Source organism: Gallus gallus, chromosome 1 (genome assembly GCF_016699485.2).
Source record: "Gallus gallus isolate bGalGal1 chromosome 1, bGalGal1.mat.broiler.GRCg7b, whole genome shotgun sequence".
Classification (NCBI taxonomy): Eukaryota; Metazoa; Chordata; class Aves; order Galliformes; family Phasianidae; genus Gallus; species Gallus gallus.
Genome location: NC_052532.1, coordinates 162080064 through 162101609, shown reverse-complemented (window position 1 = coordinate 162101609; position 21546 = coordinate 162080064). Strand labels below are relative to the sequence as shown.

Sequence of the window (21546 nt, the reverse complement as noted above, 5' to 3'; positions counted from 1 at the left end):
CATTTGTAGACCTGAGCTACATATACTTGTTCACATTGTCAAAGGGCAGCACTATTAAATCAGGTTTTCTTAGAGTATCTTTAGATAACATAAACAGAATTAGAAATATTTTAGTCTGACAAGTTTGCTAAAATCTATGTCTTCTCAGAAACTAGTTGATATATCTAGATTTTAAAAGTTTTAAAGAATTAGTATTTGCTTAAACCTTGTTAATATCTTTGCGTAGTTAGTCAAGCTGTGTTTTTTTTGTTAAAACTCACAGTGCAAATCCATTTATTTATTTATTTTTACAAAAAGAGTGACTTAGGAGGTGATAGAAGTCATGAGGAATGCTGAAATTCGTGTCTAAGTTACTCACTTAGATGACCAATTCATCTTAGTTTAAATTTTAGTTCCTTAACATACATAGATACTTATAACTTTATTCTTTCTGTCTAGACAGCTGTGTCATCTTGAGTTGAATTTGAGGAAGGCTTTCCTTGTTTTATTTTGAATGTCTTGGGTGTTAACTGCATTTGGAGAATTTTTATGTAAACTCTCACAGTGAAACTTAGGACTCCTAAAGGCATGTTAAGAAAACTAATAGTTCATGGAACGATTTTTTTTTTAAATTAAAATATACTTTTCAATTCAGTGCTTTCCTTATCTTTCTAATATTTCCAATATTTCGGGTCTAAAAAAAGAGACAAACTGAAATGTGTAAAAATGATTTAATTTTTCAGCCTTGTACTTTACAAAACAGGATATAGAACTTCTCTGAATTTAATTTGTATTTATTATAGAATGTTTACATTTAGAAGTATAAAGCAGTTTTATAATGTATAATTTAATATAAAAATTGCAGACATTAAGAACTCATCATCTTACCTTGGTAAGTGGTTCCAGCTAACTAAAAAAGCAATTTTTTTGCCAGTCCTTTAGTTGTTTTTATAGCTCTACTTTGAGCTATTTAGTAGCATTCACTTTGAATTTTATTTGACACTTGAACTAGTTACAGTATTGCAGGAATAGATGCTAGATTATCAGGTACAGAGCCATGATATCTTACCTAACAGTATCATCAGGGAAAAGGCTTGTAGAATTACCTTACGTGTTTTTTTTACTTGTCCCAACATCTGAGTGGTGTACCTTTCTGACATTTATGATATGTAATCCTTGAAATACTAATCATGTTCCTGTGAAAACTACTGTTATATATATGCAGAAGAATGCATTTTTAACTATCCTGAAAACAATTCTTGCAGAAATGTTGCTATATTTAGTAATGCATATTTACTGATAAAGCAATGAGTGTCTGTTGTTATGTGTACCATCTGCTGAAAATTGAAAAGATTCACCTAAAATGTCTCTGAAACTCACTGATTTCCTTCTGTTTGGATTTTTTGTGGTGGTTTCATGCCTCAACAGCAGGGCATAGATAATTACTCATACCACCCTTAGTGGTTTTTTTTTCTGAATATTTGTTGGCAGAATTCTGTGATTACATAGTATGTTTTGCAGAACAGTATGTGCTTATTTTCCCCTCCAGAAATGTATGGATTGCTTAAGAATGCAGTTAGTGCAAGGAAGCTGAATGCTGAGCATAGAGTTTCAGGTACTCTGTGCCAATGTGTTTAGGTCTATTACTGTACAACCTGTATAAACCAAACCTTTCTTGAGGTCATCATTCAACTTTATGTTCTGAAAAACTAGATGGATAGTTTATTTAAAAAACAAATAGGAGTGGAGGAGGGAAGAACTAAGTGTTGTCTGTGAGAGAAGAAGGGGATATAAAGAGTTAATTTGCTGTTATAGTTCAAAAATTAGGTCATTTTCTCCTGATAGTAACAACAATTTCATGTTGCTATGTGTTATATGCTGGCTATTTTTTAAATACATTTCTTGTTTGTGGATTTTTTTTTTTTTTTTCTGAATTGATAAAAATTGATGTGCCTGCTGGGTGAATGTTCTTCCTGTTGCAGAGTTCACTTCAGTGTCTTTTCTTTTAAAAATAAACTTTAAACATGCATAGTTGGATAGTGATTCTGCTCAACGTGATCAAGCTTTTATTAGTAGAATTTAGTACTTCTGTTTTGCTTTTGTGATATGGTATGAGTGGCTTAAATATGTATTTTTGAGGAACTTTTAAAATTTATGACTTCTTTTATATTGAGAACATAGCGACAACTTGCATGAGAGAATGTTTGCATCACAGGCCCAAACCTTACAAGAAGAGTTACAGATTTATTTTTGTGCTATAAAGAATTACCACAATTGTGAATAACTTGTGCAGTACCCTTAAAGGGAACAGATGAGCTAACAAACTGTCCATAGGATGATCATGCCTGAGGTTTACACTATCCTAGTTTTATGGGAACATAGTTGCAATGCAGTTTATTTAGAAACTAAACAAATGCTTTGTCTTCAGAGTTGAAGAAAAGCAATGTATTACTAGGAAGTTCAGATGTCTGAGTCCAAGCTAACTGTTGTGTTGCAGTTAGCAGTCTCAGATCCAAGTATGTAAATTCACCTCCTCATTGATCTGTTTTGCATTTCTTGATTTTTCTGAAGAACCAGCAATTTTTGCGTCATCTGGTTATCACATGTTTCTTGTCTCACTCAAAACTCAGAACGTAATTTATCCTAACAGTATCTGTTGAAAATAAGCTGTGTTCAAAGCTCTGTTGATTTTGTCACAACTTATATTTTCAGTAGAGGAAAAAGAAAATAAATTCAATTAAAACTTTATTAGTGTATTTTTTTCACAATTTCTGAATCATTTATTATACCCTTAATATCTTCAATTCATTGTAAATTGATAAATTGCTTGATCTGAAGTATGCTTTGCAGAACTGTACAAGAACTAACCATTATTTGACTTCTAATGTTTGTTTAGTGAAAATAAACTGAAAAGATTTATTATCATTTATTAATTTACTTCTGTTGTTAAAGGAAAGACTGGTCAGGGAAGTGTCAATGGGAGGTTTTGGTTCTGAAAATAAAAAGCCACAGATGTTAATGTGTATTTCCATACCATCTAGTTTTATGTACCAAAGTTAGGAACGTATTTTCTTTGTGGCCCATGTCTGTTCAGACAAAGGTGTACCCTCCTAAGGAAAATAAATGCTTTTTATGGGTTCTGTTTTGTTTTTGTGTTTAGCTGACATTATGGCAACTTTAATTCATTGTCAGTCATTTTTGAGTTTGACTGTTCTCACACAAAGATAAACTGAATTTGTTGTGTAAAAGATTTTGTACAGAGCTTGAAGGTATAGTATTGTATTTGTATAGTACATTAAAATTTCATCTAATTTAAGAAGCAGAAGAGAAGATTGCCCTAGTTTAGTGTGTCAAAAGTATATGCAAGTGGTACGCATTCTATTTTACAGATTCTATATAGAAGTCTTATGGTACCGTACTGTAATAAGCATAACTCATGAAGAAAATTAACAGCAAATATGTTGAATTTTTCTGTAATAGGTGCTTAAAAAATGCTCTTGTCACAGAGTAAGTCCTTGATTAAGATTCTTGAAAGATGTACATCAGTGGTAATTTCTTTTTTTTATTTGTTCTTTTCATGCCTTGTTTGATAGCGATTTTTGAAATTATGCCCTAAGGTGCTCTAAGAAGATATAACTTTAAACTTAATCTTCTACTCCTTTTTTTTTTTTTTTTTTTTTTTTTTTTTTTTTTTTTTTTTTCCTTCACAAAATCCTTTTCCTTTTTAGTTGTTCTGGAATTTGAAGAATCCATTTACATATTCAGATAAATCCTTATTAAAAGCTTAAGGGAATACGATAGATGGTTCAAACAGTGCTTTTTCTTCCGAATATCAGTACGCTATATATTGCAGTTTTAAAGATTATTTTTTGCTTTTTGTAGGAAAATTGTGATATTTTTCTTTGTGGCTATGGTATGATGGATTTTTGTTTGTTTGTTTTTGTTTTTACTTTGTGATTTTTAATATATCTGGAAAATCCAACGGTCTGTTTTTGATTGATACAAGAATAGGTAAGTAGAAACTACAAAAATCAAGACTTAAAATACTCAAGATCAGAAATCTGTGAGTAGGCAAAATAAACAAGTTTTAAGAAAGGAATTTAACAAAGTAAGAGATCATTTGATGTGTTAGCATCAGGGGACAACTGTTGCCAGCAAATTGGGCCGTACAGAAAGGCATAAAATCTGGCCCAGGAAATGGAAGCTGAAAAGCATATGAAAGAGTGTAGTTCCTTTTTTCAAGAAAGGAAACACTGTGGGTTTTGTACTGATTCCAGCAAGTTTTCCGTGCATTGAGTATGTGGGTGAAGTTAAAATTACAGCGTAAATTCAAATAGTCATTTTATAATACTGAAAGAGAAAATGCTTTCTTGGACTTCTTTCTCTTCTTTCTCCCGTGATTCCTGGCCTCATGCTGTTCCTTCCATACTTGTTTAGGCTTTACTGCTCATTCTTAATAGCCCACAGAGAGTTATACACTAATTTTTTAATTGGAAAACTTCTCCAAGGATCAATTGAAATACCTTAGCAGAAGAATGTGGTAGATTTTCTGTCCTTAAGTAGGAATAGATGGAGGTAACCCATTTGTAGATAGCAAACTGATGGAGCTGATCAGTTGTCACTTGCAACTAAATAAACATGAGCAGAACATAAGGCAGTCAAAGCTTATGTGAATTCAATTCTGCTCTTTACTGTCATCCACGTAATTGTTCTTGGATGTTATGCTTGCTATAGTAAAAATATGTAAGTACTCTGATTAAGATCTTCCAATTCTAAGCCCAGAGTTGCTAATTTCATATCTGTGTATAAATTCATCTTCCTCTGAAAAGTTCAGAACAAGTTGTTCAATAATTCCTTTCAAGAACACTGAATTCTTATCAGTGTTCAGTGCCAAAGTACTTTTGGATCTGACTCAAAGAAAGTATTCACTCCAAGAACATTATATGTTTCTTAACTGTTATTTTTAACACACTGAATTGCAATTGAAATTCATTGAAAAAACCCTTTCATGAAATACAAACCTACTCTACTCAAGTACAGATAATTTTAAAGGAAATTAGTTTTTAAAGCATATTAAATGTTGGATTTACAGCTTCATTCTGCAGCTGTGAAATCCACTGAATTTTCACTGTAAACATAAGCCTAGCTGATAAAGTATGGTGCTGGTGGAAGCTCTTGGGAATATATGGGTCCAAAATAAAAAGCACTGAGTGTGTACGTATTCCCATTTTACACTTGTTAAGTCCTCATCTGTCTTATGAGAGGGAATTAAAATAATGTAAGCATCAGCAGATTTTTATGGCAAAACTTTGAATAGAAGCTGAAATTCTCAGTGATTTATGCTCCTTTCTTTGCTATCTAATTTTAAGTACCTAATTAATGTTCATATTCATCACTCTTTCTGTGATGCCATTTGAACCTGTTACTGGAATATTTTTTTTGTGCATTTTATTGTTTGCACTGTAGACTTTGCTTTTTTCTATGAGTCTGCCAGTTGCCTGTGTTTTTTGCCTTTGTGCTTATAGACAGAGTTTTGCTTGCACATTCACTACCTACGTAGCCAAGTACTAAAAAACTCAGTCCATGATTCCAGAGTATTTTAACAAATAATGTTTAATAAGCTGAAGGAATGAGATAATCAAATTTACTGATTTTATCAGAAATTTTGTACTGTAAAGCTTCTACTGTTAATAGGACAAAAATACTCCAAGGGGGTGGCAAGTGTCAGAGGTTGTGGCCACCTTTAAAAAATGTAATCAGATCTTTTAAATAGGTTGGAAATGGTATAATTTAGAATGAGTCACAAGCAGCTGATGTGAAAGCAAGCAGCTAATAAGGCTTCAAGATGTGTGACCTAAGTGCCTGTAGGATAATAATGTGTGGATGGGTGAAATTTTTAGCTGGAAGAACATAAGACACATAGATGAATGCACTACAGAACTTTAGTTTTGCCTACAAAGGTTAGATGCTTTTCCAGAATAGAGAAGGTAGTTTTGAACATGATCTGGAGAGATTTTGCAGTGAATTGGGATAAAGAAGATGGATCCAGAAAAATCTGCAAGATAGAATTAGAATAAAATAGCAATAGAAAAGAGATACCAGCAGTGGTGGATGAGGGTAAGTGGTTGACAAATGGTGGAAGATAACAGATAAAATTACTTGTAAAACAACAAGCAGTGTTCAATACAGATATGGTTTGATAAAATATTTTTTAAAAATATTTGATCTGATCAGGATCAAAGGAATAGGTAAAATGCAAGAAACAGATGTCAAATTCTCATCTGACATAAAGAAGTCTGTCTTTATGTGGTAGCTGAGCCCATTCAGTAAATGTGACAGTTCCTCATTGTAGGTGCAATACTCCTTATCCCTTCAACCATATTAATGTGTCACGGAGTTATCTAGATCAATCTATGCCCGATATGGACTGATTCTCCTGGGGTTTTTCTAGAGTTTCCTAAAACCTGCTTAATCCTTTGGCTTCCACAATGTCCTGGGGCAGTGAGTTCCACAGTGTAATCATGCTAATTGCAAAAATATGGCTTGATTTTGCTTGTTAAGCAGGTGAGGTGAGTTATGATTCACAGCTGTGGTTATAGCTGTAGATGTCTCTGTTCATTGTAGAAAGGTTGGAGTAGATGACCTTTAAGGTCCCTTCTAACTCGAATGACTCTATGATATAAGGATATAAGAAAAAAGCCTTTTATGGTGAGGGTGGTGAGGTACTGGCACAGGTTGTCCAGAGAAGTGGAGGATGCCCTATCCCTGGAGACACTGAAGGCCAGGCTGGACCAGGCTGTGAACAACCTGATTGAGCTGTAGGTTCGGTGTGGGAAGTTTGGACTACATGACCTTTAAAGGTCCTTTCCAACTCTGAGGATTCTATGATTCTATGGTGACAGATTTCAACAGAACCGCCAGTAACTATGGGGAACTCTGTACATATAGAAGGAGAGAATAGAAAGGTATCCTGTTGCTAGCTTTTTCTTTTAATTTGCTTCAGTGCTTGTTTTCATTATATTTTTCAGTCTCAAGAAAGAGAATGTGATTTCACACTTTGTTCTTACCTACTATAATAAAAATACATGAACTGGGTGTAGTATATGCATCTGAAGATTTCATTCTGTGTATAAAGATAACCAAACCAAAATGGTCGTGTTGAAGACCAATTCTAGTTTTAATTTGTTTTTACTGAGTTCAGTGGATCAGCAGCATGGTTTTTGAAGTTTGATGGAGATTTGCTACAGTAGATATTTTCTATGGTATATGTACCCACAAAAAGAGGCTGTTAGAGGTGAGATGCAATGCACTAAACAATTTAAATTCTGATTTTTGGGGGGATCAGAAAGATCTGTAGGCTAAGAAGGTTACAAAGGAAAGATTAATGTCTGGTTCGCTGCAGTCTCTTGAAAACACTAGTGTGCATTTTTAATTTTCAGTTGTACCTTTGAAATTTAGTCTTCCAGTTTTGTTGAAATCCAATTTTCATTTTATGCTTAAAGAGTAAGCTCTTATATTTAGATTGAAGATTTTGGAAAGAATCTTGAGAGAACTTGCGGTATTGACATAACTTCATACTTCAATCTTTTTATATCTTGATGCTAGTGTAGTTTGTCTTGTCAGTGATGGGAAATGACTACTTCAAAATATGTGGGTTGTTTTTTTTTTTTTTTTTTTTTTGACCTCTACTTTTGTATATCTTTTTTTGGGGGTAATTAGTCTCCCTGAGCCTCTTTGCATGTGGGAGTAGTGCTGCAAAAAATAGAAGAAGAGGTGCACTGGGGAAAGTAAGTTTTACAGCAAAATTCCATAGTTCTCAGCCTGTCACTGCACTGAAACTAAAATTATTTTATTATTCTCTATTTGATTGTGTTGAAATTCTATTTTTTACAGTTATTGCACACTTTCAGTAGTAGGGAAATCACTAGCTATATTTCTTAACCTGGAAATATAGCTGTTCTTGAAATGCAGCAGTGACCACAGACATGTCTTTTAAATAGCTAATCTTGCCATCAGGGATAATATGTGGCACTGTTAGTTTCAAAATATGTGTTTACCAGCATTTAAGCTGATCCAGAGTGAGGTGTTGTTTCTTGAGGAAGACTTGTGGGTTTTCTTGTTTTTGTTTTGTTTACAAAGAAATCTAGGCTGTACATTTTTCTTTCAACCCTTTATATTGAAATATTTTTCTGCTCTAGTTTGCTTGTTCTTCATTATATGCATGTTGCACTGTGTTACCATTGCTTGATGTTGAGGTTGTTGATGAATTCATAATTATTAAATGTTCTTAGTCTGTATTTCTCTACATTCTTAGATTGTGAGTGAAAGGAAATTAAGAATTATATACTCAATACTTTTCCCAGAAATGGTTTTCCTGCTACGTTCCCAGTAAGCCTGGTGTCTATTAGAGTTCAGTTTTAGGATATTTAATAAATAAATGAAAAATTATATCTACTTCCCTGAGAAACTATTTGAGAAACTCCTGCTCGAGAATGAATATATATATATTTACAGGCAGTGCATACTTTATTTTTCCATTTCTTTGTTATAAATTCTGGAACTCTTAAAAATCTTCTCTAGACCAATTATTTCTGTTATTTTTCTTTGAACACCATATAATTTGTCAGTGTCTTTCTGGTAGTGAGATTCACAGAAGTGAATGCAGTATTACAAATGTATAATACATCTTGTCTCGTTGTTCAGAGGTTATATTTATTATTTCTGCTTGTAGCAAATTCATATCTAAATTGCTGTCCGCTATGTTTGTAGGCTTTTTTTTTTTTTTGGTATTATTTCATCACAGATTTGTGTGTGCTGTTTCAGATCTGTGTTTTGAGGATGCATGTTGCTGGACTTTGTTCCTTTGCTTTCCATTCCTTAATTCTTATTCAGTTTCAAACACATTTCTAAACTCCCACAAACTGATATTTCTCTTCCTCTGGCAGGTTACTAAGGTTATCTTTCTTCTTGAGTTTGCCCATACAACTCTTGGAGAATAATTTCTGCTGTAATATATGTGCTTTTTTCTTCCTGCAAATATTTAATGACTTCTGCTACTGCCTTGAGGACTGAATTTTGAGATTCTTCACGTTTTTTTTTTGTTGTTGTTTGGTTGGTTGGTTTTTGTTAGTTTTTCTAGGTTTTTTTTTTTTTAGGGGCTATTCACTTCTTTTATAAAGTGTTCAACCACACAGAAGCAGTGGTTCCTATGCATGCATACATTTGTTTATGTGTGTGTACATTTTTAGATGTGTATTTATATAACTACTCATGTACCTGCTCTTACATTTAAAACAATGCTATTTACCTACAGGAGGATGAAGAAGAAACATATGAGCAAACTCTAGAATTCCGCAGAGGAGGTGATGGTCAGCCAAGGCGGTCCACACGACCTACTCAGCAATTTTATCAACCCCCAAGAGCTAGAAACTGATTAATAAGAATTAAACGGTAAATATATCATATTGACATTTTATTTATGGATTTTGATTTCAAGAATAGGAGATGTGAATTTTTTCAAGATGTGAACTTAAGTGTTCTTCAGTCTTCTTGAGTTCTATGAGAGAACTTTCTACGAGTTTGCTGTTAATTAGTTTGTATAACAGCCCTCAACACTGGTTAGTAGGCTAAGAGTATTTTGAACAAATAGGTTATTGTAATTATCATAATACAAGTAAATATATAATGTAAAATTCCTAAAAAAGGGATTTTTTTACTCATTGAAAAAGAAAAGAAGCAACTGACCAAATCAAGTATGCCGTACTGCATTCATTTTACCTTTGGGTTTTCTAAATCCTTAATTTTCAAATATTCATTAAATGTGTAATCTGAATAAAGAAATCATTGGAAAGTTGCAATGGTTGACATCTACAGTGTCTTTTTTTTTTTTGCGTCTAATTTTTTATGTAACAGCTGATCTTTTTTTTTTTTTTTCACGCTCTTTTAATTTCTTTTATTTCTTCATTCCTTCACCTCTGGCTGGCTTAATAGTTGCTGCTGGTATCTGCAGCTTTTCATTTGTTTGACATGCAATAATATGATTTTGCTTTTTTGATCATATTCTAACATACTTTTTTTGTCTGGGAGATTACTGTCATCACAAGGAGAAAAAATTTCCTCTTGACTCTTCCCAAGGTGATAATTATTCTTTATTTTGTCCATATCCTAATGTTTTCTATTTTTAGTATATCAATCACTATCAATAAGCATTTCATGAAATAATTATAAAGTATGCAGAAATAATTTGGGTATATGCATTGAGCTGATGTCAGTGTGATCAGCCTAATGGAATATGCTCAGTATAGAGAACTGTCAAAACTTTTTTGTGTGTGTTTAGGTAATTACTTTGATATTTTCAAATTGCACAGTATAAATCGGGAAGGCTGTGTTTGGCTTTTGTGAGATGGGAGGAAGGACAAGACAGACATCCTGAATGATAATTACTCTTGTATCTCAAGAAGAGTGAAAGATTTGTTGAAGAGTAGGGAACAAGTCTTATAAGACAAAGGTGTTTGCTCTCTGTGGGTTTTACTGCACCTTGCTTTGAAAATGAAAATGAGCTGATCTCATTTGCCTATTTTGGTAAATAAAGTGTCATCCTGACAGTGTGGTAATTACATTTATCAGATATGGTTTACGGTTATCCATAGTACATCTCATGCTGCTATATATTTTATAATTAAGTAGAATTTAGAAATGTATAATGTGACCAAATAAAGTCATTCAAGACTGTGGGGCTATAGAGAAACCAGTAATAAAAATCTATTAAACTTCACCAAAATTAAATAGAGGATGCAGTTGGTTCCTCTCATTTTAAATGTAGGAAGAAAATCAAACATAGTTCTTTCTGGTTTGTTTCCACTTTATCTAAACATGTACAACAGTGTTAAATGGAAAGCTCAAGAATATTGAATGTCACTTCATGGAAGTGGATTTCTATGTGTTTTTTCCTCCTTTTTATTCCTTAGCTTCTGAGAGAATGACGTATACATATTTCTTAAAGCTTTAGATAACGTCTTTGATGAAGACATGATATAGCAGGGGAAGTTTTTAAGGAATTCAGTGAGAGTTAATTTTACTGCAGTTTTCCACTGAAAAGTGCTTTGCCAGACCATTAATTGTGACACCTTTAGTCCCTGAGAGGTTTTATATCCCTTATACTTCTGTATTTTGTAAAGTAAATAACTTAAATGATTTTTTTCTGAAAAGAGATGAAGAGCCTCTGATGTCTATATTATAAACTGATAAATTGTGTAGAATTTTAATATTGTAATGCTTAAATATTTAAAAATGCCAAGGTGTGCCCTATTTTCAGAAACAAATCAGGCAATTCTAAAAGTAAGTTTTGATGGCCATATTTATATTAATTTTGATAGAGACATATAGAAGATAAAACATATGGTTCATGTAGTAGACATACCAACTCACACCCAAATCTTATACCTACTTGTATGATGTTTTACCACTTCACAGGATGGGCTTATTATCACTGGTACAACAATGTACCACTTCCTCAATTAGTTTTCAGCATACTCATCTAGATATTGAAGTTGCCCTTGCAAATCTGAAATTGGTATTGACAATTACCATAATTTGTGTCTACAAGGCAATGGGATCATAAATGTGAGGAAACTTAAGATTTTAAATTCCTGAGTGTGTTGTTGTGGTTTTTTGTTTTGTTTTGTTTTTTTCTTAGTGGCGTATATGTGCTTTTCAGGAACTTCTCACTTCAAATCTTAGGAACAGTTGCTGCAGACTAGCAGGAAACTCTTGTCTTGCTGATTAATATGAAAACAGAGCAATGGAGTATTCAGGTCAATACCTCAGAGTGGTACATTGGGCCTAGAAATGATGGTTTATTAATATCCAGTAGTGAGATAGAGGACAGTAGCTCAGGATTTTCTCAGAACGTTGCATTGAGAACCTTTGAATTCATTCTATACTGTTTAGGGTCAAAGTAGTTAAATGCTGATTTCAGAAGATCTGAAAATTAAGATATTCCTTTTAGAGTATAAAGATACGAGACTTCAAGGCTAACAGTAATAAAATACTTCCTCAGCCTATGTTTCCTGGGTAGAATGTCATGGTAATATGAAATAGAAGGAGAATAAGTAATCAGAAATGTGTGTTTTGAAGTCGTGGCTTTTGGAGGAGCTAGAAGGAACCTCGGAGTATGAAGTTGAGTGCTTGGTAATTTACCTGTTTCTCGAGTCTTCCTTTGCTCAGTGACAGAATTAATCTATAGACTTTTCAAACATGCTACAAAATGTGTATTGAAGTCTGTACTAATGGAAAATTGAATTTTGTAAGTAATCATTGCCAACAAGTGTTCTTTCCTTGTGTTATACTAATCATATATATATATTTCATTGAGGTGCTATCTTCTGACTTATTTTTCTAAAGACATATAAGTACAGCAAAAGAGATAAGTAGTCTTTTGGAGGAGGGGAAAAAAAAGAAACAGCAATAAAGTTTTACAAAGTGTTTTGGGGCTTATCTATTGTTGTTTTTTTCTTTTTTTCTTTTTCATTTAGTGATCTTGGGTTGAGGGAATATTCACTGGCAGCTCCAACTTGATGAAGACTTCTAGAAGAACTTCTGGCTTTTTCCAAGCAACAGGGTGGGACAAAGAAAGCTGATATGAGCAGAAGGAATTTGAACTTGATACCACAAGAGACTTTTTTAAAGTTCTTAGTTAAATGAAGCTGAATACTTTTTACATATGAAAGAAGCAAATTGTCTTTGCTGCCACCAATAAAACCACAGTGCACTATTCTATTCTTTGCCTTGCATTCTTTTTACTGAGCATCCATTTTTTTAAATTAACACAACCACTGGTGTGTTATGATTTTTATTCATTCTGAATTGATTTTGGTTCTAATTCTGTCTCTATTAAAGTAGAAGTAAATGTCCTATTTCTTAGAAGCAAACAGGATTGGGCTTCAAGTTTAGGCTTTAGGCTAGCATTAGTGAAACATTACGATTTTTCAGCTTATTGTTAAGTGAAATCCTGAGTAGCAATTGACTTTGTTTTCTCTTTTTCTTTTTCAAAGTTGCTGAAGGCCAAAATTAACAAATTTGCCTTTTATGTTTTTCGTGAGCTATGAATAGAAGATTGAAAGGGAGAAAAAACTCAGTAGTTTCAAAACATTTTCTAAATAATTTTAGGTAAATATTCTCTTTTGAGGATTATTTATGTTCTGGAAATAGAAACACTTGAGAAGGTACAAGAAAGTAAAAAATAATACCAAAAGATGCACATGGGTATTTTCCCAAGAAAATAAAACAGCATAAATATGTATATAGGTACACACACGTAACCTGTTGAATTGTGGTTTCTAACTTTTCCGTACTTTGAACTCTGTATTTATTGCTTCATATTGTTATATGATTTCCAGTTATCATTGATGCTTGAAAAAAGTTGTATATCGAACTGTACTTTTAAATCTAAGCTATATCGTTGAATCTTATGTGATTATGAAAAAAAGTTGAAATTCCACTAGTTCTTTGACAGAAGCACCACAAGACTGATGTACCTTTCAAGCCCCTTTTAAGCTTTATTTTGATGGTTTAATTGATTGATATGGTACATATGAGATAGTTTTGTAAAGACAGAATTGTACTTGATACATGTATTGGTGCTATAAATTAAGCGGTTCAATTAATTCTGCTAAATTTCTGAATGCTTATACATCATTCTGTTTAGACAGATTAGTCAAATCCTTAGCAAGCGCTGAATGTTTTGCTGCCTTAATGGATCCTTGAGAATTAAAATGCAACTAATTAGCAATTTTAAAAATGTTTGGAAACTTAGAACACGAGCTGCACAACGTTGAAGTTCTTAGCTATCAGTTGATACACTAGAAGGTTTGCATAGTTTGTTGGATTTAAACTGGAGACCATTTCCCAAAAACTGTAAGTCACTGTGGTCAGTTCTGCTAAATTGTACTAGCAAGTAAATAGGTGCAGGTGTGATGCATTGGGTGTTAGATGCTTTACTTCCAGAATTATCACTGAGACCACTTATAACAGCTATTCATTTCAATGTGCAGTCATAGCATTGTTTTAAAAAGCAAATTGTTTTTTCTTTTCAAACAGACTGTGCATTAAATGAGAATCCTATTATCAGTGTACCAAAGCAGTCTCTTAGGGTACTTCTGGTCTTTCATTCCTGCTGTGAACTAAATCACTGAATTTAGAAAACTGCAGTCTGATTTAGTGAAGCGTAAAAAAGTTGCATCATTCTGAAGATACCAAATGTGTGTGAAGCTTACTATAGGCAAATTAAGTATATTTAAGAACATTGTTTTCGTTTGGAAAACAATAAAGCAAACATCCATGACCAGGTCTTCTCTTCAGTGGTGCTGAGAAACTGGAAAGACAGAATAAGCAAAAAATGGGCAAGTCTCTTTGACGGGAGATGTTGTCTTAGTCATTTTATTATTCTTTTCTATTAAGATTTCAACTGCAATAATGTATTTTGAAAGCTCTGCCTGTTTTTTAGGATTTGGAGAATCAGTGATTGAGTACATAAAAACTATTTGCGTCAACTTGTTCTGAAAAGCATGAATTCATATATCCATACTCATTGATTTCCATACTTAAAAACAGCATGTTGATAAATTACATAGGTATGTTATGCATTTTACAATTTTAATCAAACTCACAAATACAATTATTTCCAATCAGAATGTTATCTGGTTTACATACATGGGAGGAACATCAACTTATTCAGCCTTTATTTTGAGAAGTTACCATTACCAGACAGATCTGCAAAGTCATGCAAAAGTTATTTTGCCAAAAGCAACAGCAAAGGCGAGGTCCTGAACTTTGTGAGGCTACATCTATGTAGCTAAACAAAGAAAGTGGAGAAGGAACACTGGATCCTGGTGATCCACACTATTTACCTACTAGCTTAATTTCTGATGCTGTTTTTGATTTCTCTTGACTGTTTCCAAGACAAACCTGTGACAAACTTCAACCTTTGCAAGCAGAACATGAGGCAATCTGTGCTTCTTAAGTTGTGGACAAGTAGATCCATGGACCTATTTTGCTTGAAATACAGATGCAGCTTATGAGAATTTTCTGTGTTAAATTTTAGAAATGTAGTTCTAATGAAAGACTTTCTTGCTATGGACTTGTATAGACCATTTTTACCTAAAGAAAGGAAAAAAAGAAAGTCAGAATCAAATTGTTTTTAAAATGGTGTTACAAGCTAGTAACTATATTTAAATAAAATTGCTTCACATTTTTTTCTTGGTTTGAGGTATGAAATCATTTTGAAACAAAGAATGTAGATGGTCTTTTTAATATTCTCAGTATTTTATAACAATCTAATCTGAGCTGTTTTCTTTTAAAATTCTCTCTTGGACTAATACCTTCTGAGAGATATTAATATGTTTAATATTGATATTAATATAGCTTTTGTCACTAACGGGTATTTTCGTGGTGGATCTTTGGAGACAACTGTACAAATCACTTGTCAAGATCCCTTTTCCAGGAAACACTGCAGGAATTGTCTCTGCAGAATCTCTGTAATGACTTGTACCTTATGCAACATGGAGCATGTTGGAAATATGGCTTTCCAAAGTAATATTAAAAGCAGGTCGTTCCATTAGGTGGTGAAAAATTGTCATCAGAGGAGGGATAACTCTTAGCCTTGATGTGCATTTGGGGGAAGATATGGGATGAGTAAAAGCTTAATGTAAGAAAGAGATAGAACTTGAGGTAAAGCTGGAGAGATATCTGCAAGAGTACTCCCAAATAGCTAGAATATGAAGGGTTGATTTAATCTTAGCAAGGTTGTTGAATGAATACTGGAGAGTAAGGTAGACAGTCCCTTTCTAGCATTGTGGTTTAAGGGGACTTCATACAGAAAAATCTCCAGTGCTTTTGTTCATGGAGCATATCATTCTCTTTACATGACTGTACCCAGATTTAACTTTCAATCAACTATTAATTTCATATATTCTTTTTCTGTAATTATTTAGCAAATGAATGATTTCAAAGATACAAAGCCCTTTGGATCATAAAGAAATTGGGGAAACATTATCTAACTGAAAGGGAAATTGGTTTCTTTATAGTAAAAGAATAAATAAGAGATGTTCTTTAATTTTGGCAGAAAACATAAATAAAACTTTTTTATACTGAGGAACTAGAATAGCATATGAAGTATGTTAGTTGCTACATGATGGAGTAAAATCACTTTCTTCAAAATTGATTTTTTTTTTTAATATAGAAATTAGGTTTTTTTGTTTTTTTTGTTTGTGTTTGTTTTCTTCTGCTAGAAAGAAGAGTACTCTTCTGCTAGAAGAGAAAAGAGATGATCCATCCCAGTTTCTTCCTCTTCTTGCCATATTGGTTTTTTAGGTGCATTCTAATGAAATGCTGCATTGTTACATATTCTTGATAGCCAAATAGTAAGTGTGTGTTTTAGACCAGTTGGTTGGATTTGAGTATATATTAAAACTTGAGATTTAGCAAATACATGTCAAATGAGATACATCACATAACTGCAGTACACTGAAACCTAGTTATAGCTCCTACTCCTGGTGTTTGAATTCAGCCTATGCTGCTCTCTTTTACTCATTGAATTTGGAACAAGAAGCTGATGTCTAATACATTTTTAGGGGAAAAAGAAAGGAAAAGTTGCAACAGTTGTAAAATGTGAAAACATGCATGCACATCAGGTAGGAACTTTTGTACCCTGACTGTGGAATCTGATATATTTTTCCCTTTCAAAACCGTAGATAATTCTGAACAACTCTTATATGAAATTGTCATACTTAAAAACAGTTGATCCTAGCACTTTAATCAGTCTCTGTTCCCCATGAGAAATCTGACTTTGCTTGCCTCTAGCACTCTTGCTCTCTCACAGCTCTTAGCAAGAAGACAGAGAACAGCTGGAATCCTGGGTGAAAGCTGATACAGGTTAAAACACTGAAGTCAGCTTACAGATTCCCCCTCAATGTGAGAGACCATACTATGTCCTTGAAAACATGGAAGAAGCTGTGACATTGTGGCTTACAGTTGTTAACAATGAATTCTGTATCAATAATGTTTTGCAAACTATGGTTGTTGCATACTAGAACAAAGAGAAGGATGCAGAAAAAAAATATTCAAATGACAATGAAGTAAATCTTGTCGAATGGTGTGACATTTGCAAAGTATTTGATTTCCTGAAAAGGAGCTTGTATTAGGGTAAAATGCACAATATTTATAGGAAGAATCTCAAGTTCCAGTTCCTTTGACTGTGTTATCCAGCACGGCACCATTTGTTTGATTTTCTGTTCTGCAATAACGTGCTCACCTTGCTGTGAATGTTCTGAAAGCCTTTAATACTCTTTACCTCAGGTGTAGATGAGATGCTGTTATTTCCTACTAGGTCAGGGAAAGCAGCTGTCTATTTCTGTCCTTTCCCTGGATTTGTAATTAGAAGCTGTGATTGTTATATGTTGTTGCATACCCTTGGTACTAATGGTGGTCACTCTGAGCCAGAAGTAAGCCACCATAGCCTCATGTAGAGGAATTGTGGGTCATATAAATTGGCTGAGATTCAGCAGATAACTGAATTCATGCCCTCATCTGATTAAAGCATTGATGTCTTATCTCTTTGTTACATAGAATAGTACTCTTAGGTGAACAAGTGCCCAAGGGATGGTCTGTAGTTCTCTCAAAAAAATGTGCCCAGTGTTGGTGTGAAATGCACTGTTCATTTAAATTGGGCTTTTTCTATCCTGCAGTCTCTTCACCACTGCATTAGTCAGTCTTCTTTTTTTTTCTTTTTTTTTTTGGGGGGGGGGGGGGAAGGAGGGGGTGAGCATGGTTAAGGCAGTTCTGACTTTTATCATATGGGCTGTAGACTTGTATCCTGAATTTCTTCAACATTGTGAATGAGAGTCCCCTGAGTTGTCACATTAGAGAATTTTGTTAATTATTTTTAGACTTTGATTAACTTATCTCTTTGAAAAGTTCCTTAGCTCTTGAAACCACTTAGCTCGGTTATTCCCAATTACTCCTATTACCAACTTGCTCCAGAACTTAATTCCTCGGAAGGCTACAAATCTTCTAATTACAGCCTAAACGTATTTCATTATACACACTTATTCTTGTGTCACCATTGACCTTCAGTATAAACAGGTTTCATCTGACCCTGAGGTATTTGTAGGCAATTTTTAAGCTGTGTTGAACGAGGGCATGGAAGAATGATATTCTGCAAATCCTTTTCAATAACCTGTTATTGCAGGGGGATTTGATGGCTTGTGGTCCTTCACGCTTGTATTGTGGGCAGTGATTTCACCTGTAAATGCCTTCATTGAGTTGATGAATTCATTAAACCTGGTAGTTTCATATGCCTTTCCTACAGTTCCAGGAAAAGAAATACCATTGTATAATATTACAGAACGGTTCAGGTTGGAAGGGACCTCAGGAAGTGTATCTCTAGGTTGACTTCCTACTCAAAACAAGGTCAGCTGTGAGATCAAATGAGATTGCTTAGGGCTTTAATCAGTCAGGTCTTGAAAACACCCAGGGATGCAGAAGCATAGTCTGTGCAACCTGCTCCAATGTTTCTGTCCTCTTGTGGGTGTGGGGAGGCTGCTGCTTGGTCCCTCTGAAGCTGTATCTTCTTCAGGCTGAATGCTGACTTCATTCTAGTTTGTTGATGTCTTCATTATATTGGGAAAATGAAAAATTTGTGGTATACTAAATGTGATCTAACAAGTAAAGGGGGCTGGTCTAGCCTGTGGTACTGTTAGAGCATACTGCTGGCTTGTGTTCAGCTCACAGTTTGCTAAAACCCTCTGATCTTCTCCCACCGAACTGCTCCTCGGCCAGTCAGTTCCCAGCCTGTATCACTGCAAGGGTTTTTTCCCTTCTAAAGTGCTGGACTTCACATTTGTCCTTGTTGAACTTCATGAGATTCCTGTCAGCACATTCCTCTAGCCTGTCTAGATCCATCAGAATGGTAACCCTGCCATTAAGCATACCAATTTATTTCTCCTCCAGTTTGATGTCATCTGTGACCTTTGTGAATAAGTACTACATTGCCTCCTTCAGGAAACTGATAAAGATTTTAAGCAGGACATACCCGCAAGTAGAACCCTTTGGCACTTCAGTTGTTATTGGCCTGCTGTCAGAATATGCCCTATTAACCACAACCCTCCAAATCTGACCTTCCCATGAGGTTATTACTTATTTGATTATTCATCCATCCGGAAGGTAATGTTCTAATTTGGATACAGAAAGATGTCAGGAGAGAATGTCAATATGCTTGCTGAAGTCAAGGTAAATGAGATCTTTTGCTCTTCCTTCCTATACACATCCATGCATTTACTCATGGAAGACAAACTGTTTGGTCAGGCATGGCTTGCCTTTCTTCAGTTCATAGTGATTGCCTCCATTCAGCACCTTCTCTGTGCACTCAGAAATGTGTTCCAGGAACCTTTGCTCCATGACTTCCCTGGAGTCTGAAGTGAGACTAACCATATTTTTGACACCTTTTTAAAATGTGTTCAATTTTTGCCTTTTTTTTTTCCTCTCCAGTCATTGAGGATCTCTGCCAGTCTCTATAAACTCAAAAAATGTTAGGCAGCCTTACAAGGGCCTTGCAATCATTTCTTGGCATCCTAGGGGACAGCGTTTTTGGTTCCATAGAACTCTCTAAGTGTCTCGTTCCTTCAAGCAATTCCTGACTCAGTCTTTACCCACTGTTGCTGATTTGTTTTCTGTTTAGACTCTTTTTCTAAGCACAGAAGCTTCAGAGATGTTTCTGATGAAGACAGGATCAGAAATCATTAAGTATCTCAGACTTATCTGTGTCTCTAGTTATTAAATTTTCTATCCCATTCAGCAGTGGTCACAAATTTTCCTTGTTAAGTGCTTCTAGTGTTAATGCATTTGTGACCTTTTCGGTTGGGTTTTTTGTTGTTGTTGTTTTTTACTTAATCTTACAACCTCTAATTAACATGAAGTATATATTTAGAAAGACACTCTAAATTGGTGTCCTTTTCTATTCAGGTTTTAAAGGAAGACAAAACTAGAGATGTAGTAAATGTTTCAGTGTGGAAAAGATGAATTCTGCTCTGTCTTTTGCATATTCCTGTTCTATAACTAGTGAAATAGAGACATGATCTTAAAGTTTTTCTGTACAATTTAACTTGTGAGCAGATGTTCAGAAAGACTTCAGAAAATATAATTATTAAGACAAGTTAAATCTTAGATTTTCTTTCTTCCATCAAAATCTTCAAAAAAAGATTTTATTTGTGCCTATTCTATAAAAAGAAAAAGAGGAAAGAGAATTAAGGGTTTAGCTTGAATTAGCTGGAAACTTGACTTTCACAAATAAATCCAGCCTTGGTCTAGTTTAAAGAAAGGATCAAGTCCTACATGGTTGTGAGAAATCAGGAAACAGAAATGTGTAAACAACTGCATAAAAGTTTTAAAGAAAAAAAAATAACATTTCTGCAAAATTGGCATAGTTATAGTGAAATGTTAAGTGAAAATCCTAAATTGCTTCATCTTTTGTTTTTTGTAGTGATATGTGTATCCTAGAGGTTTTTTTGAATGTCTCCAAAAACACAATTCAGTTCTTCTAAAGTAGTGGTGATGAGTTCTAATTGCTTTTAAATTACTTATTTAGCCCAAGAAAGTTGGGGCTCACCAACATATGGAACAGAAATAAAATGTTAACCACATGTCTGAGATGCTGGACGACTACCTGGGAGAAATGAAAAACTGCAGAGCTCAACTAATAGCGATTGTCAACAGAGGCAGCGGTTTCCAGGCTCTGTTTTTTTTTGTTGTTGTTGTTGTTTGCTTGTTTGTTTGCTTGCTTGCTTTTGACATCTTTGATTTTTCTTGAGGTTTTGGGGTCTGCGACTTCCTGGGAATCCTCCAAGGATCAGGAAGGTGGCAGCTGCTGCTAGGTAAGTGTTAAGTATAGCTTACTAAGTTAGGGAGAATTGAGCACCCTTTTTTGGCCAGTGCTAGACAGAGGCATGTAATAGGACCCAGGCCTGGAGCACAGTTCATAGGCAGACAACAGATGCAGCAATACATTAAAAAAAAAAAAAAGAGGAGCTCATCTCAGTTCAGAGCAAAACCATTCTTATATGCCAGAGGGCACTTTCCCAGCAGTGGTTGGAGCAGCTGTCACTTTGTCCAATCAAACCTTTAATCCCGTTACTGCTCTTTTCTCACTCTTGTTCCTCCCAGATTCTCTATGACTCCCTTGTTCTGCCTTTGATGCATCCTGTAACAAGTCCAGTGCAATCCCCAAATGCTCTTCTCATCCAGCCTGTATTGTGTTCCACCACCAGACAGCAACCCTCATTTGTGTGAAAGGTGATCCTGAGAGCTACTCCCCAACCCTGCTGGGCTTCAAGCCTAGGCAGTGGGGCTGATCTTTACTGGGACAACCCTGGAAAGGTCTTTGTTCATTATGAGTCCTTAATTTGAGTTCCTGCCTGCCACTGTGCTCCTGGTGCTCCTCTGAAGAGCCAGTGAGTAGCCTGGCAGGGAAGTACTTTGGGTTTCCTCCTACTGTAGTCTGTGAGCCCCCGTACAGGT

At 34.5% G+C, this 21546-nt stretch overlaps 1 protein-coding gene across 5 annotated transcripts in view; it reads left to right on the top strand.

Moving 5' to 3' along the window:
- Positions 1–15231, top strand: part of TDRD3 (tudor domain containing 3) — a 104379-nt gene extending 89148 nt beyond the window's left edge. For 3 of the 5 annotated variants that reach the window (XM_046941378.1, XM_046941377.1, XM_046941375.1), the window contains exons 13-14: positions 9293–9429; positions 12513–12756. In XM_046941378.1, the coding sequence (XP_046797334.1) occupies positions 9293–9412 (120 nt within the window). In that variant the 3' untranslated portion in view covers positions 9413–9429; positions 12513–12756. Of the gene's footprint in view, positions 1–9292; positions 9430–12512 lie in introns of all 5 variants that reach the window. The other 2 variants (NM_001030822.2, NM_001397209.1) reach the window with 1 other exon arrangement.
- The last annotated feature ends 6315 nt before the right edge of the window (positions 15232–21546 follow it).